This window comes from Hyperolius riggenbachi, chromosome 4, assembly GCF_040937935.1.
Source record: "Hyperolius riggenbachi isolate aHypRig1 chromosome 4, aHypRig1.pri, whole genome shotgun sequence".
Classification (NCBI taxonomy): domain Eukaryota; kingdom Metazoa; phylum Chordata; class Amphibia; order Anura; family Hyperoliidae; genus Hyperolius; species Hyperolius riggenbachi.
Window position 1 is genome coordinate 104,103,036 of NC_090649.1, and position 18,978 is coordinate 104,122,013.

The 18,978-nt window shown below is 46.2% G+C and overlaps 1 protein-coding gene across 1 annotated transcript in view; it reads right to left on the bottom strand.

Moving 5' to 3' along the window:
• Window positions 1-18,978, bottom strand: part of TPO (thyroid peroxidase) — a 176,580-nt gene that overhangs the window by 86,628 nt on the left and 70,974 nt on the right. Inside the window, exon 6 of the mRNA XM_068233268.1 lies at window positions 12,627-12,885. Within this exon, the coding sequence (XP_068089369.1) occupies window positions 12,627-12,885 (259 nt within the window). The remainder of the gene's footprint in view (window positions 1-12,626; window positions 12,886-18,978) is intronic.

Genomic DNA, 18,978 nt, shown 5'->3' on the forward strand with positions numbered 1-18,978 from the left:
TGGCGCTTGTACACAGCCTCCAAGTTGAGAGAGGCCAGGAGCCCAATGGTGCAATATAGTTTGTAAAAAGTGGTGGTAGCAAGTTGGAGGTGTATTATACTCACAAGCGTGGGTTGCAAGAACTTGCAACCACTGTCAGAGCCTGGGGGAAATGAACCATCCCCCCCTAGTATCCCAAGTCTTCTGTGCAGGTGCATAACGGTCACTCTCCTTGAGGTTTTTACAGCATGGGATTTGACCACACATACAGTAGATAGCACTTTGGTATATGCACTATTACAATTGGCACTATATATATATATATAGGCCGTGCAGACCACACACAGAAAATTATTGTATGGAGAAAACAAAGGCCAGAAGGAGGATGCAGAGTGCCCAAGATTTATATATATATATATATATATATATATATATATATATATATATATATATATATATATATATATATATATATATATATAATATTCCCTTTCTGTTTTATATGCTGGATTTATATGTGAAAAATTGGATAAATATATTTACTGTGGGTCCCTTTTTGATCTTTGTATCTTCTTTTGATATGTTTTTTTGATGTGGTTTTATGTGACTGAATCCCAACTGTCTACCATATAAGCTCCATCATATGCTGTATCATGTATACTAAAATGCCATATGGCACTTATGCTGACCATGTCTTCAGTGAATTATCAGACTAGGGATTATCTCAAATACTGAAGCATGGGCATTCTATAAATCTGAACCAGGATGATGGTGAGTTGCATACATCAACCTTCCGCAAACCCACAGCTGGGAATACTCTCCTCCACGCCACCAGCCATCACCCCGGGCATCTAAAAAACGAGATACCAACCAGTCAGTTCCTGCGGATATGTAGGAACTGCTCGCAGGACAATGATTTCCGGGATGAAGCGATCGGGATGTATGATAGATTTAGGGCACGCGGATACCGGCATGAGGTATTGTGCTCTGGGGCAGAAAAGCCCGTGCAAACCACATGAAGAAAATGATTGTATGGAGAAAAAAGAGGCCAAAAGATTCTCAGAGTGCCCAAGATTTATCTCCCAATTTCATTCAAATTGAGGTAAGATTCGGGACAGTTTGTCTCGACATTGGTCGATCTTAAAAGTAGATCCTCAGATAGGATGATTTTGTAATTTAATATGCAGCATATTTATAGTTACTGTCAGTGAACATTTAGAACATTATTTGTATATGTTTCAATTATAGACACTTTGTATTGACCTGAGAAGCGGGCCAGCACCCATGAAATGCATCTTATGTGCTTGGTTGAAATGATTGAACATGCTCTTGGCGGTACTGATTTTCATTAGATTTGATAATAATTATCAAATCTGATGGTGTATCTGCGGCCAAGTCCATAGATGTATTTAGAATTAATATATCAAACAAATGTTCAGTTTTAATATGGTCTACAGGGGGGTTTCATACCATACTGAATTTTGATTACATGTAAAAGCTAAGTTTATTAGCAACAAAAAGCAACAAACAAAGTTGAAACAATATATGCAGTAACACATACTAAGCAGACCTTGTTAAATGGCAGATATTACCACAATTCAACTAAAACCCAGTTAGTTACTAGGGGATACTAAAATTTATGTATACTATAATTACTATTTGCATTATGTAATTGGATTAAAGTGTGCAAGTCGTGCAGCCGCCAGCCAGCCATGAGTTTCTGAGCCAATTAATTTCCCATCCCATATTGCATGTATTAAATATGAGAAACTAATAGGACAGTTGCCTATTCCTTTTCTATGCTTTTAATTAATGCCCCTTCAAGAACACATTTTTACTTTTCATTAGAAGTTGCTTACTTTGAATTAGTGGGTGTTACAATCTGTAGATCATCATTTTAATTAATCTTTCACAAATTAAACACTGGCTGTAAAAATAGTTAAATAATCATGGCTTAATCAATTCTCATGCAACAAACAAATAATAATTAGAAAGTAAATACATCATATTTTTCTTAGTGAATTAATGAGATTGAATTATTCATGAGTGGCACTTGGAAAAAGGCTTGTCAAAACAAAGTCTTCCTGAAGTTTATTGAAGTTTATTATACGATGATGATGATGATAATAATAATAATAGCTATTATTATTATTAGTATTAGTATTATTACTACTACTACTACTACTACTACTACTACTATTATCATTGTTGTGTTTGTTATTACTGCTTTCATTACTTTACTGATCAAATTAATAATAACTAAGTAAAGTTTGTAGCCATTCTCTACTAGAGAAGCAAAAAAGGACAACCCAGCATGCCCTGCAACTTCCTTTTTGCGTACCAAATTTTGTGTGTACCAAATAAAAGTCAGATAAACTGGGAAATTATCATTCATCAACAAGAAAAGTAATAGTGATTTTAACTTTTGAATTGCCTGGTTAGCATCCTTATTACTTGTTTACCAGATAAAAATAAAAAATAGATTTTTGATTTTATGCCCGACAGTTACACTTTAAGTATTTTTCTCCTTAAATCAAAGATAAAATGTTAATTGTCTAGGTGTGAGGAAGGATTGCTTTAAACATCAGAACAATGATGGATCACATTAGTCCTCAAAGTAACACTATCAATAACCATGTGTACTAAAATGACAATGTACAAATAATTGTCTAAGTAACTGTGTAAACATTTTCCTGCTTTTCATGTTAAATATCAGAGGCAAAGGCTGTAATTCATTGGGCTTGATTCACAAAAGAGTGCTAACAGTTAGCACTCTTTTGTGAATCAAGCCCATTTGTAACGAACGGTGGAGCACAGAGAGGATCTAATTACCGGTGATCTGCAGTATCACTGGGAATACAGATATATACCAGATTATAAGTGATCTGCAGTATCACCGATAATCTGATATACCCGCTAACCTCTGTACACCTGAGTAGAGTGTAGTGTTTGGTGTAACAGTAACACTTTAGAGGACTAGGCCTCAGTCCACGGATTCCTTCCGAAGACCTGCACTCTCCAAAGCGGGAGGAGTCAGGCTGAGAGTAGGAAGGATTATCTGAGAGTGACACTCTGGAGGAAGTGTCACTAACAGGATGGGGAACCGCCTCTAATAGTAAGGTCGGTTCTCGAGGTCGGACAAGCCAGGTCGTAACACACGGACAGATAAAGTACAGATTCAGGAGGCAGAGGCGGAGTCTAAGGTACAGGCAGGGTTCGGCAACAGGGTATCAGATATATCGAGGTACAAAGTCAGGAGGCAGAAGCAGAGTCTAAGGACGAGCCGGGGTTCGGCAACAGAGTATCAGAATGGCAAGGTACAAGATCAGAGTTCAGGAGGATAGTCAGGCAGGCAAAGGGTCATACCAGATAATCACAAACAAACTAGTACTTTAAGCTATCAACAGAATCTAGCTAAGTGTAGGATTACAGCTCCAGCTGGTCCCGGCACACTTAAGGATCTGACTAAGGGTCTGAGTGCTCCCACGTTGTGTTCGCAATGCCAGACAACCAGCAACTGAACAGCCGGCTTTATATATACACAGGCATCTCTCCAGCACCTCCCTAAGTGCTGGACCAATGAGACGTGGAGCCAGTGTCAGCTGACCAGCCTGGTCAGCTGACTCACTTCTGGCTGGCATATGATCCCTGCCTCAGTGCGCATGCGCGCGTCATTCTAAACCTAGAGGGACTACGTGTCCCAGCCACACTAACACCGCTCTGCGGTGTATCAACAAAGGGGCCATGCGCACTAACCGCCGCATCCAACGCGGCGGTTTCTCCACGCTGCGCCATGCCCTGCATGGAGGCAGCCGCCTCACGCTGGGCAGAGGCGGCTGCTCCTCTGCACTCCGAAATGCTGTTTACAGAAGCAGCCGCCTCACGCTGAGAAGAGGCGGCTGCTTCCCTGCGCTGTCTCACAGTACCCCCCCCCCCCCCCCCCCCCCCCCGAGGAGTGGACTCCGGACAGCTCCTACCAGGCTTCTCGGGATGTAAGGCATGAAACTCCTTCCTTAACTCGTCCGCATGCATGCGAGTCCCCGGTACCCATTGTCTCTCCTCAATGCCATACCCTTTCCAATGTACCAGATATTGTACCGAGTTCTGGACAATGCGTGAGTCCAAAATTTTCTCTATTTCAAACTCAGGTTGACTATCCACCAGGACAGGAGGAGGAGAAGTAGGGCCCACATGGACTGCTGGTTTGAGCAGGGATACGTGAAAAGACCTTACCCCATGCATGCTGGCGGGAAGATCAACGGTATAAGTAACGTTGTTGATCATTTTTGCTACCGGAAACGGACCGACAAACCTGGGGCCCAATTTGTCTGAGGGCTGTTTCAGGGTCAAATGACGTGTGGATACCCAAACCAAGTCTCCTGGTTGGAACCTCCACTCCACCGAACGTCTTTTGTCAGCTTGACCCTTCTGACTCAAAAACGCCTTTTGCAAACTATCTCTCACCGTCCGCCAAATGTCTTTAAAAGACCTTTGCCAGGCCTCCAGAGCTGGAAACGGGGTGGAGGCCACTGGAAATGGTGAGAATGTGGGCAATATTCCAGACACTACCTAGAACAGAGAAAATCCGGTGGAAGAGCTTTTCAAATTATTTTGTGCAAATTCCGCAAAGGGCAGAAATTTGACCCAGTCGTTCTGCGCCTCTGCAACGTAGCATCTCAAAAACTGCTCCAAAGACTGGTTGACCCTCTCCGTCTGCCCATTGGTCTGTGGGTGGTAGCCCGATGAAAATGACAGCTTCATGCCCATTTGGTGGCAGAATGCCCTCCAGAATCTAGACACGAATTGGACTCCCTGATCGGACACTATGTTTTCCGGGATGCCGTGCAGCCGCAACACGTGTTTGATAAACAAGTCGGCCAATTCCTGGGCCAAGGGGAGTCCTTTCAAGGGCACAAAATGGGCCATTTTGCTGAAGAGGTCGACTACCACCCAAATGACCGACATGCCCTCTGACCTGGGAAGCTCACCCACAAAATCCATGGATAAGTGGGTCCATGGTTCACTCGGGGTGGGTAAAGGCTGCAACGTACCTACAGGTGCCAGCCGGGAGGGTTTGCTTTTAGCACATACTGCACATTCCTTAACAAATTATTTGCAGTCAGCTGCCAGAGAAGGCCACCAAGCACACCTGGCCACAAGATCCTGTGTTCTAAATGCCCCAGGATGTCCCGCATTCTTGTGTGAATGGAACATCTGTAGTACCCGGAGACGGAATGGCAGAGGCACAAATAAAACCCCCTCAGGTTTCTCCTCAGGGACATCCTGCTGAAACGGACTCAAGGTCTCTGTCCAGTCTTCCCAAGTCTCCGTTACTGCTAGCACCAAATTCTGTGGGATAATGGTCTCTGGGGCAGAGGGCTGTGCTTTCTCCAACTCAAAGCATCTGGACAGGGCATCTGCCTTAATGTTCTTGCTACCGGGGTATACGTAACTACGAACCTGAACCTCGAAAAAAATAAAGACCATCGAGCCTGACGGGGACTTAATCTCTTAGCCCCCTTGATGTATTCTAAATTTTTGTGATCCGTGTATACAGTAATCGTATGTTCTGCTCTTTCCAGCCAGTGACGCCACTCCTCAAAAGCAAGTTTAATGGCTAGGAGCTCTCTGTTGCCTATATCGTAGTTTCTCTCTGCCGGAGAGAGCCTACGAGAGAAATAAGCACAAGGGTGTAGCCTTCCCTGCAACCCTGACCGCTGAGACAGCACAGCCCCTACCCCAACCTCCGAGGCATCTACCTCAACAATAAAAGGATAAGGGGTGTCCACATGTCTCAGGATGGGTGCGGAACAAAACAAATCTTTTAAAGTGGAGAAAGCACTTAATGCTTCAGGAGACCAGTGGGTGGTATCTGCCCCTTTTTTCGTAAAACAGGTGAGGGGTGCAATGACCGTGGAATACCCCTTTATGAACCTTCTGTAATAATTCGCAAAGCCTAAAAACCGCTGTAAAGACTTCAACCGGCTGAGGCCATTCCAAAACAGCGGAGACTTTGGCGGGGTCCATAGACAGGCCCGTGGTGGAAATTATGTACCCCAAAAAGGCGACAGATGTTACTTCAAAAATACACTTCTCAAGTTTAGCGTAAAGTGAGTTCTGCCTTAGTTTGTTTAGTACAAATTTTACATGCGTTCTGTGCTCAGAGAGGTTGTTGGAGAAAACAAGTATATCGTCAAGATAGACCAGAACAAATCTCCCCAACACCTCTCTTAAGACCTTGTTGATGAGTTCCTGGAAAACGGTCGGGCCATTACATAACCCAAAGGGCATCACTAGATACTCGTAATGGCCATCTAGCGTGTTAAAGGCCGTCTTCCACTCATCGCCCTTTCTTATGCGCACCAGATTGTACGCGCCCGCAAATCCAGCTTAGAGAAGATCTTAGCGTCGGTGACCTGCGTAAATAAATCGTCTATCAGGGGTAACGGATAGTTATTCTTCACCGTGATTTTATTTAGTCCCCGGTAATCAATACAGGGCCGCAGGCCCCCGTCTTTCTTATTAACAAAAAAGAAACCTGCTCCAGCAGGCGATCGGGACGGCCGAATGAAGCCCTTGGCCAAATTCTCATGGATATATTCTTGCATAGCCAACTTTTCTGGCCCAGATAAATTGTACAAATGACCCCGAGGGGGCATACAACCTGAACGGATATCAATGGGGCAATCGAAAGAGCGATGTGGGGGTAATTTGTCTGCTGCCTTGGGACAGAATACATCAGAATATTCCAAATATTGCTCAGGTACCCCCTGTACATGAACCCTAGTTTGGCCCAATTTCACCTTCCTGTGAGAAAACGCGGAAAAGCTGCCGCATATGCCAAGAGCGAGGCGGCTGACTCCGCGTCCAAAGCGGCGGTTTGCACGCATGGACACGCGTCTGGTAGTATGGTGGAATGCGGAAAAGCCGCCGCATGTCCTGACAGCAAAGCAGCTGTTTCCGCGTCCAATGCAGCGGTTTGCATGCAGCAGCATGCGCTTGGTGTGGCTGGGTCTGTTAGTGCACATAGGCAGACGGAGAGCTATGCGCGCACGGGCCTGAACTCAGGACCTTTATACCAGCAGGGGAAGTGTCAGCTGATCAGGAAGATCAGCTGATTCCTGCAGGACTCATCATTGGCTGAATGGCTCGGGCGGGGCAGCAGAGTCCAGCAACTATATATTCTGCTGCTTGTCAGTTGCTGGTTGTCTGCCATTGCTAACACTTGCGTGAAGGCACTCAGACCTTAGCTAGACCCGACAGTGTGCCAGAACCGGCTGGAGCTGGGAATCCACACTGAGTCAGATTCTTGATAGCTTAAAGTACTAATTGTATTGTATTATTTGTTAGACCAGTTCCAGGGTGTTGAGATCAAGGCCCTCACACCCCAGACTAGGAATACTGTGTATCTTCTGTGTATTCTCTAGCATAGTTCCAGGGTGTGGAGATCAAGGCCCTCACATCCAAGACTAGGGAACTGTATTATCATTTATGTTATACTCCAGACTAGTTCCAGGGTGTTGATGAATCACGGAACTCACACCCAAGACTAGGGAATTGTATTATCATTTATGTTATGCTCCAGACTAGTTCCAGGGTGTTGTGAATACAGACCTCACACCCCAGACTAGGTTGTGTTATTACTGTGTTACGTTAGCAGCACCAGCACATCACGCACGAGGTCCGAGTCCTCAGCCAGTTACAAGGAGCCAGTGGGCACAAAGCTGACACAACCGGCAGTGACACCACGCACACAACTGCCAAATAACCAGTCCGAAGAATTTCCTCAGGACACAATGGGGTATTCGCAGGAGCTATTCCCAGCCTAACAAACTTCCACCTTTCAAAGGTCAATGGAACAGCCAGAAATGTTGTGCCCGGATTCACAACCATTTACTGTGGGAAATACACCGTGCACTGATATGCAAGGCGAGTCCGAGGACTTTGAAACCCAAATCCCAGAGCAAGTTGGGCAGGAGGGGTTTCAATTGCAGGAGGTCGGCCGAGAAGATCTGGAAGACGACGTTGGAGTGAGCTGCGCAGAGGTTGACTGGGGAGCTCTACTCCACGGCGGCGGCCCACAATCACATATGACGAGTTTGAGGAGATGGAAGAGGAGGGTTTGGACAATGTGGACACAGACACAGATTTTGTATGTGAAGGAGAACATCGCCATCGTAGCAGCACAGATGAGTCTGTTGGAGAACCCACTGCTGCACGAGTTCGCCTTGTGCCACAAGGTAGGCGGCGCGAAATTTCAGGCACCACAAGCGTGGAAGTTCAAGTGAGACGCAAAAGAGGCGCAAACAGAAATCGCCAGCAAGGCAGGTGCTCCAAAGTCTGGCCTTTCTTTGAAGACTGCAGTGAGGATGGTACCATGGTGATTTGCAAGGTGTGCAAGACCCGCCTGAGCAGGGGGAAAAATATTAACAACCTCTCCACCACCAGCATGACCCGCCACATGGTATCCAAACATCCCACTCTGTGGGCAAACGCGGCAGGACAGGGTACCAGCAACACTGCCTCCCTTGGGGTCACCAGACTCACCACCAGACCCTCCTCAGCAGCAGCAGTAGCCTAGCCATTGCGTGGTTCACAACAACATTCACAAACATCAGACGACGCTGACACTGTCACTTTCCGGAATAGTGCTCTTGAGGTCTCCCAGTCTTCATCAAACACAACAACCAACAGCCCTTCAGTGTGCAGCCCTACGGTTCAGTTGTCTGTCTCGGAGATGTTTGAGCGCAAGAGGAAATTGCCAGCAAATGACCCCCGGGCCGTGGCACTAACAGCCAGCATAGCCAAGCTTCTGGCCTGCGAAATGCTGCCATATCGAGTGGTGGAGACAAACAGCTTCAAGGGCATGATGTTAGTGGCCATCCCATGTTACGTGGTTCCCAGCCGCTACCACTTTGCGCGCTCTGCAGTATCTGAGTTGCATGAGCACGTGGTCAGCAAAATAACCCGAAGCTTAAAGAATGCCGTTGCCTGCAAGGTTCACCTCACCACTCACACCTGGACGAGTGCGTTCGGCCAGGGTCGATACATCTCCCTTACCGCGCACTGGGTGAACCTTGTGGAGCCTAGCAGCGATTCCTCACCTGCTACGGCGCGGGTGTCGCCCACGCCGCAAACAGCTGCACCGCCGTCCCTCCCACTGGATAACAAGAGCAGCACCTACCTCTCTGACTCCTTCTCCTCCAACGCATCTCAAAGCTGTACCTCATCCGGAAACGCTAACCCAGCAGCAGTAGGATCGTGGAAGCAGTGCAGCACAGCTGTTGGCATGCGTCAGCAAGCGTTGCTGAAGCTGATCTGCCTTGGGGATAAGCAGCACACAGGGGAGGAAATTTGGAGGGGAATAAAGGAACAGACGGATTTGTGGCTGGCACCGCTGGACCTGAAACCGGGCATGGCTGTGTGTGATAATGGGAGTAATCTCATTTGCGCTTTAAGGTTGGCTAAGCTGACACACATCCCTTGCCTGGAGCACGTGATGAACCTAGTAGTTCAGCGGTTCCTGAGGACATACCCAGGCGTGGCCGATCTTCTGTTGAAGGTGCGACGAGTGGCCAAACATTGTAGAAATTCCAGTACTGCTTCGGGGGCACTCGACAGCTGCCAAGCTTCTGTGGATCCGATTGGGCCAACATGTTGGACCTCTGCCAAGTCCTCCAAAATTTTGAGCAATCCACGTTGCTTGTGAGCAGTGACAACTCTTCAGTCAGCATTACCATACCACTGCTGTGTTTACTGAAGAAGTTAATGTTGAAAATCAAGGAAACAGCTGTCATGATGCAACTGGGGGAATCTGAAGGAGAAAACAATCAGCGTGATGATACCAACATCAGGCCATCTGCTTTAGGAAATGCTGGCCCCAGCAGCTATGACGAAGAAGAGGAGGAGGAACAGCTGGAGTTGGAGCAGGAATTTCATGCCACCACTGACGAGGGCCAGAGCGGTGCACGTTGGACTTCCACAATTCAGCACGAATGGTCAGCAGAAGCAGACCAGGAAGAAGGTGACGACTATGATGCATCACAACTATCACAACGCTCACAAGAGGGTGATGAGGATTCTGGCAGGACTCTGGCACACATGGCTCAATTCATGCTAGACTGCATTGAATGCGACCCACGCATTGTGCGCATTCTGGACAACACCAATTACTGGGTTTATACCCTTCTGGATCCACGGTACAAACACAATGTTCCAAAACTGCTTGAAGAAAGAGTCAGACAGGTCAAAATGGAAGGATACCAGCAGGCCCTTGTGGAGACTTTAGAGAGGAGATTGACATCCTCCCCCTCCTCTAGCCAGTTGTACGCCGACAGACTGACTTCCGCAAACCCAGGACGACCAGGAGGGCAGCAAACAACACAAGCTGCAGCTAGTGCCCAAAAGGGAATGGTATCGGCAGTGTCCTTGGAGTGGGAACATTTTCTGACACCCATGCAGCAGCAGCCCACAGAACAGCAAGCGTGCAGATCCACCTCCAACACCGATCGCCTGGAGAAGATGGTCAAGGACTACATGTCAGATGGCGTAGCTGTGTTGAACAATCTATCTGCACCCTTCAACTATTGGGTATCGAAGCTAGACACCTGGCACGAACTGGCAATGTACGCAATAGAGGTGCTGGCTTGCCCGGCAGCCAGCGTTATGTCGGAACGCTGTTTCAGTGCTGCCGGAGGCATCGTCACAGATCGGCGTATCCGCCTCTCCACAGAAAATGCAGACCTTCTGACTCAAATTAAAATGAATCAATCCTGGATTGGAAACGACTACGCAACACTCCCGGACCCCAACCAAGTAACATGAACAATGAACATCTGCTATGGGTTAGCGTTTCCGGTCCCTGTTTATTGAACCTCTCATCTGTATTACATTTATGACTGCATGGCGACAAAATGCATTGCTATCCGCACGCTTCTTGTCCTCATGCAAGGCCTGGGTTGCGCCTGAAAGCGTGGCCTTCTCCTCTTGCGCCTCCTCCTGTTCCATCACGTGTGCTGCTGCTGGGTTAGCGTTGCCGGTCCCTTTTTACGGAACCTCTTATCTGTATTACATTTATACTGTATTACATTTATGACTGCATGGCGACAAAATGCATTGCTATCCGCACGCTTCTAGTCCTCATGCAAGGCCTAGGTTGTTGTGTCTCAAAGCGTGGCCTTCTCCTCCTGCGCCGCCCTCCTCCTGTTCCATCACGTGTGCTGCTGCTGGGTTAGCGTTACCGGTCCCTTTTCCCGGAACCTCTTATCTGTATTACATTTATGACTGCATGGCGACAAAAAGCATGTTACCTGTGCAAAGAAAAATGACATTTTCCGCATTTAAAAGACATTTTTTCCTTTGAAACTTTACAATCAATTTTCTCAAAAACTATAAGCTCTTTTTCAAATATTTTTTTCCTCTTGTACCCACTCCCAAGGTGCACATACCCTGCAAATTTTGGGTATGTAGCATGTAAGGAAGCTTTACAAAGCACGAAAGTTCGGGTCCCCATTGACTTCCATTATGTTCGGAGTTCGGCGCGAACACCCGAACATCGTGGCCATGTTCGGCGAACGTTCGCGAACCCGAACATCCAGGTGTTCGCCCAACACTAGTCCCAGCCACACTAACACCGCTCTGCGGTGTATCAGCAAAGGGGCCATGCGCAGTTACCGCCGCATCCAACGTGGCGGTTTCTCCGCACTCCGCCATGCCCTGCATGGAGGCAGCCGCCTCACGCTCCTCTGCGCTCCGAAATTCTCTTTACGGAAGCAGCCGCCTCACGCTGAGAAGAAGTGCAAGTACACAGAGAATGAAGTTGCACACCACTGGTGAGGTGCTGGACCAATATTTGTAATCCACGAAAAACTCCAGAAGGTCCGCACACTCTAATGTACCATGTTCTGTTTATTCAGAAAACGTAACACACCATTCCACAACCAACGAGTCGTTTTGGGGCCCCGCAGGGTCCCCTTTGTCAAGGCTACAGTACAGAATGGTACACCATTCTGTACTGTAGCCTTGACAAAGGGAACCCTGCGGGGCCCTGAAACGACTCGTTGGTTGTGGAATGGTGTGTTACGTTTTCTGAATGAACAGAACATGGTACATTAGAGTGTGCGGACCTTCTGGAGTTTTTCACGCTGAGAAGAGGCGGCTGCTTCCCTGCGCTGTCTCACACCATTGTGTGTAAGTTGGAGCTGCATTGGAAGGATTCATTAGCAAAGGGATGTCTGTGCTTCAATGTGACGCAGCCAGTGCTGTTCTTTGTGTGTGAGACTACAGAGTTATATGGGTGTCAGGTTTTACACACAATTACAAATGTTTAAAGCACATAACAAGATACATTTCCTCTTCTATCAGTGCAGACAGCTCAGTCAGAATCACAAACAGCTGCAGTTAAGCTAGTGATACATGTCTCACACACAGGGTTAACAGATACAGGGAGAGGGATTCCCCCTCCACTCATAATTCACTGGTCCATTCGCCTGGTCATCAGTAAATTTTGAAAGGAATTTGATAACAGTAAACAAAGAGATAAGTAGTGAAATATATACACCAGTAGCTAGGAGGACTTTGCAAATTAAATTACAATACAAAATGTTAATCAATTGTGTTCCTTTAAAATTACACTCTACTCACACTACCTTCTTTAATAATCCTCCAAGGTCTAAAGAAAACTTCATGTAGTAGAAGATTTGGATAAAGCGAGTGCTCTTCATAGTCTGAATCCAACCTGTGCACAGTTGGAGGGATTGTTGCATGGCCGAAACGAAAGGCTGCTGTTGAAAATACATTTGAAATGGAGGGATCTGTATTTTCATCATATCCTTGGTATTCACCAATATATTGATGAAAGGCTGAAGGTCCGATAATTTTAGGAATATAGTCTTGAATAGTGATTATCTGAAAACAATAATGCACATGAATGAAAAAATTATAACTGAACTCAAATAAGATTTTTTTTGCCTATTCAAAACAGCGTAAAAAAAATTAGTGGCTCCAATTTTTATCACTAAATTATCCCAACAGTGGTGTGTACCATACATTAATGTACCATCAAGAATCCGGGATAGCCTGACAGGAAAAAACAATAAAAGTTTAACTACAGTTTAAAACAACTCAGATGGACATTTTTCTTTGCTTAAATGATGTACCCATGTACAGAGGCGGCACTGTGATATATAATACAATATGTAGAAAGGTTCCACAATAAACAAAGATACATACGTTTACTAAAATTGGCCATACATCAGACGACTTGGCGGCCGATCGACCGTCAGAGACGATTATTGTAAGTGAACTGGATGAAAATTGTTGCCACCAAGTGCATGTCCGACCAACAATGCGACCAATTTCGGGACAAAAATTGGTCGCATTCTTCATTGCGCATGCTGCAAGAAGTAGGGCCAACTTGCTTGATCGGTTGCGCGGCGGGAACGGCATGCAATTTTGGGATGATCGATGAATGCGACAAAACCCCTGGCGCTCTCCTCCCTAATGATGAATATCCCCCCCCCCCCCCCAGTGCCCCATGTAAAGTATACATTGCCTGTCCACGGCCTGCGCTTGTCCCTCTGCTGCTTCGGGCGCACTCCTTGCTCCATACATGCACACCCCACATGAACAAATGTTTCCTAGTAAGGGTGCGTGTGTGATGTCACACACGCATGCCCCTACTAGGAAACCATGTGGTTTGTGTGTGTATGCAGAGGAGATATCCCGGAGGCAGCGGGGGACAAGCGCAGGCCGAGGACAGGTAATGTATACTTTACTTGGGGCACCAGGGCAACATTCTTTATTGGGGGGCACAGCGGCGAGGCAGTGGATGCGGCACACAAGGCCGATTCCAGATCGATATTAGCATGAAATTGATCAGGAAGTGGCCTGCGGTGTATGGGCAGCTGACAGATATCTCTCTTATCAGATTCGATAAAAGAGAGATTTGTCTCTTGGTCAAATCTTCCCACACGTCGCTAGACATATGGCTATCTTAACATTAACTATTATATAGATGTGAGTACCACCTTCAATCCCCCCAACAACTCCAACCTTCCCCTTTCTCCAATATTTTCTTTTTTCTTTTTAGATCCTCCTTTCCCATTGTTACAATAGCCCTGTTTCTTCTATCACCTTTCCACCAGCGTACCCTTTTCTTCCTTTTCCCTCCCTTTTATTCTTTTTCAATCTTTTTAATATTCATTATTTGTTATCAAACATTCCAACTACTGCTTTGACATACACCAATACCTATTCTTTGTTCTGCCTTTGAAGTTAAATTGGTATTATATGACTTTAGCATTTAATCAGTGGTAGGTAGAAACCATATGCATAGCCATAATGCTGGGAATACGCCATACAATTTTTTGTTAGATTTACCTGCCAGATAGATCATTTCCAACATGTTGGAAATTATCTATTATCTATCTAACCATCTATCTGCCTAGCAATTAAGCATTGTTCTACTCAGCAGGAGATAACCAGAAGACAATGCACCAGAGATTATGACCATTCTCTACAGAAAATATTCTAATGCAGAAAATCTAACAGAAAAATCTAACAGAAAATTGTGTGGTGTATTCCCAGCATAATACACTCTTGTATCTATTATAGTTCTAATGTCTAGTACACACCATAAAATTTTCTGTAAGATCTTCTGTTATATTTACCTGCCAGATAGATAATTTCCTATCTGCCTAGCAATTAGGCATTGTTCTACTCAGCAGGAGAGATAACCAGAAGACAATGCACCAGAGATAATGACCAGTCTCTACCACTACTTTACAGTAAATCATTTAATTACAGAAAATCTTACAGAAAATCTAACAGAAAAATCTAACAGAAGATTGTATGGTGTGTACTAGGCATTAGTGAGAGGATCATGAGTCTTTTGGTTCAATGCAAGTTGTGCCATTTGACTAGTCATTCTCTTGTTCCCTTTGATCATTACGCAGGATTGTGTGCATTAGTTATGCTTACTCACCTCATTATAGTACACTTTACATCAAGGCAGTTTTTGTGTTTATTATCATCAGAGCATGTCTGACTTCCAAAGCTGTATTTGCTCTGTAAGGCCTTGAAAGACGAGGTAAACATTCACACTTCTTATTAGCATGACATTGGACAGTAATGGTGTCCATACATCAGGCAATGTATGGACAGATCGACCAAGAGACAGATCTCTCTCTGATTGAATCTGATTGGAGACAGATCTGCTGCCTGCTCATACATGGCTGGCCGATTCACGATTGTTTTCATGGTGAAATCGATCGGGAATTGGCCTTGTGATGCCGCATCAGCTCCCTTGACCCCCCATGCCCAATGTTCCCCCACCCAAGTGCCTGGTGCAGTGTACTCCGCATACACACACCCCACGTGGTTACCAATGTATACATGGGAGCGTGTGTGACATCACACAAGCAACCTTGTTACTCCAGCAACCACGTGGGACTCATGTACTGTATGTGGAATGTGGACATAGCCCAGAGCCAGCGGTGGACACAGACAGGTAAAGTATACTGCACTGGAGAGGCATTTTACATTAGGGGGGTCAGTGGTGCCGGGAGTTTTTGTGCCATTGTCACTCATACTGATATCGCATGCTGTTACCGCCGAGCACCAGATCAACCATGATGGTCCAACATCTTGCAGCATGTCCGATTGATACATTCAGGGCTGGATTTGTACTTTCCAGCGCCCTAGGCCGGCTGTCACCAACCGCCCCCCCCCCATTCTGTCCAACTCTGACTAGTGATCACTGGGTTACATGGGCTCCTGCCTGTTTTGCTGCTTTGCCCCCCCCCCCCCCCCCGTTCAAAGAAGCAGTGCATGCTCTGTCCACTCCATGTAATTTTGCACTCCAGCCTGGATGCACAGCAGCCGATAGTGTTCTGGGCTTGCATAATTCAGAAATGATGCTCATATATGAGCAGCACTTGTCAAGTACACATACCCATAACACTCCCAGCCTCGGCTGCTGTGCACATCAGTACAGGAGTGCGTAATAGCAAGAAGCCCGAGAGGACAGAAAATGCACTGCTTCTTTGTCCTTTGTGCGACTTGCTTCAGTCAGAGTCACAAACAGGTGATGGTGCAGTGCAAAGGAGAGAAACCCATCCAAAGCAGAACAGGTAAGTAGAAGGATCCAACACTACACACGCTGGCATAGATGTCGTGTAATGCTAGGTACACACGATGCAATTCTGACAGATTTACTGTCAGATCGATTATTTTCAATGTCTGATCTGATTTCCAATCAATTTTTCAATCGATTTTCTGTTCATTTCTATGAAAAATAATATTCAGAAAATCTATCGGATAGCAGATGGGACATGTTGGAAATAGTCGATCTGACAGTAAATCTGTCAGAAAATTGCATCATGTGTATCTAGCATAAGCTCAGGTGTACTTTACACAGTGACAATTTAGCACTTGGGGCAAGTTAAGACAGATCTTAATCAGTCAGCAGGAAGTTTTTACGTTTTGTAATAGAATGATAATATTGGCTAACCAAAAGAAAATAGTGAGCTTTTGGCTAATGAGTCATCTTCAGACTTTGTTCCTGTATACAAGATGTTAGGACTTACAGTTATACATAAAGTCAGCAGGAGATGCATACATTGTTTTGTAAATATAAATAAATGTAATACAGTTGTCATTCTGTTTCAAAACATCCTGCTTTCACTGATGGCTAAGGCCCGGTTCACATTAGCGTTCGCTATCAGGATTTTCCGGATCGGATCCGGAACGCATACTGTACAAACGGAACGTACGTTCCGCATAGCAATGTAATGTCTATGCGGACGTTCACACGCATCCGTTCCGTACGTACCGGAGCCGGATCGGATCCGGACTCCGGACTCTTTTCCAACATGCGCTATTTTTTGGGTCCGGATCTCCGGCCCACGCATCCTGACCGGAGCCTGACCGGAGCCTGACAGCACCATCAGGCACACAGAAACCAATGGGGAACAGAAGGCACAGAACACACTGCCTACAAAAACCTGACATTCTACCCCACTTCCTATGCGTATCCAAGCGGCCATTTCGGATGGGGACACATGGGCCAAGCATGTCTGGAGTGGAGCAGCAGTGACAGATGTGCTGGAGCTGTTTTGGCAGAATGTCGGAGGTGGAGGTGAGGCCTACAGCGGAGGAACCTGATTCTACAGGTGCACCAGGTGCACCTTCTGCTGACCCCAACATTTTTTTATTTAATTTCGCTATTTTTTGCCCACGGATCCTGATGGCAGCCTGATGCATGCCTGATGCAAACGGACCGGATCCTGATCGGATCCTGATCGGAACCGTACGGTTCCGATCAGGATCAGGTCCTGATCCGATCAGGATCCGGTCCGTTTGCAAGGCAAAACGCAACTGTGAATGGGGCCTAACACAGAACAATGCTTTGCTGTTTCTAAAACATGCCAGGAAAGAGTTAAACTGTAGCAAAGAGAATGTTGCTGTCAGGAAAGAAAACAAACCATAAATTCAACAGGTCTTAGGTCTTTAACAGCTCTGACCAAGTAATAAAACATCAGTCAGAGAGCTGATAATTCCTGTCCGTGAATGTGTGCTGCATAAATAAACTAATCTGAACTCAAAAGTTCTACTACTTGAGCCCATATATTTTTCTTCTCACAGCAGCTTGTATGTCCCCACTCATTATACTAAGGACAAGATCCTCAGATGACAACAGATGCTGACTGTCATCACACACACTCTGCAGTGAGAGAGATGCAGGGATCTCTGGAATTCAGGCAGAATAGAGCAAAGCAGAAGTGATTTACTTTGACATGTGACCTCTTATCTCTCCAAGTCCTGCGCCCTGCTGAATTTTATCGCCCTAGGCCTTGACCTTTGTGGCCTTTCCAGAAATCCGGCCCTGGATACATTTGACCAGTTTTGGCCCAAAATTGGTCGCATTGTGGATCGGGCATACTCTTGGCAGCACCGATTTTTATCCAATTTGATAATTATTGAATTAGATGGTTGATTAGCCAGGTTGATTTTACGACTCCCAAGAAAATGTAATCAGTTAAGTTGTACACAGGGGTTTAAAGAGACTCTGTAACAAAATTTTCAGCCTTATTTCTTCTATCCTATAAGTTTCTATACCTGTTCTAATGTGGTCTGTCTTACTGCAACCTTTCCTAGTTGCACAGTGGCTACATAAAATCTAATCTTCTTTCCTTTGCCGGCTTTGTCGGCTCAGGCAGGAATGTGCTGCTCTCCTGTGATAGGTAGAAGTTATGCACATCCTCTCCAAGTGCCCTCCAGGCTCTGTATGAGTCACAGACTGAGCTTCTCTCAGCCTCTCACATGCTGGTTAGCAGCCATGTGTTTTGTTTGTAAACACTGCCTAAAACTGGCAATTACAAGCCAGGATTGCAGCAGGGAGTGGCAGAAACAGCAAAGAGGGTCCCAGGAGAACATAATGAATAGAATGGTATGCTTTTTATTGTAAGAATTTTAGAGTACAAATTCTCTTTAACCTCCCCGGCGTTCTATTGAGATCGCCAGGGAGGCTGCGGGAGGGGTTTTTTTTTAATTAAAAAAAAACTATTTCATGCAGCCAACTGAAAGTTGGCTGCATGAAAGCCCACTAGAGGGCGCTCCGGAGGCGTTCTTCCGATCGCCTCCGGCGCCCATAATAAACAAGGAAGGCCGCAATGAGCGGCTTTCCTTGTTTTGCTTAGATCGTCGCCATGGCGACGAGCGGAGTGACGTCCTGGACGTCAGCCGACGTCCTGACGTCAGCCGCCTCCGATCCAGCCCTTAGCGCTGGCCGGAACTTTTTGTTCCGGCTGCGCAGGGCTCAGGCGGCTAGGGGGGCCCTCTTTCGCCGCTGCTCGCGGCGAATCGCCGCAGAGCGGCGGCGATCAGGCAGCACACGCGGCTGGCAAAGTGCCGGCTGCGTGTGCTGCACTTTATTTGATAAAAATCGGCCCAGCAGGGCCTGAGCGGCAGCCTCTGGCGGTGTTGGACGAGCTGAGCTCG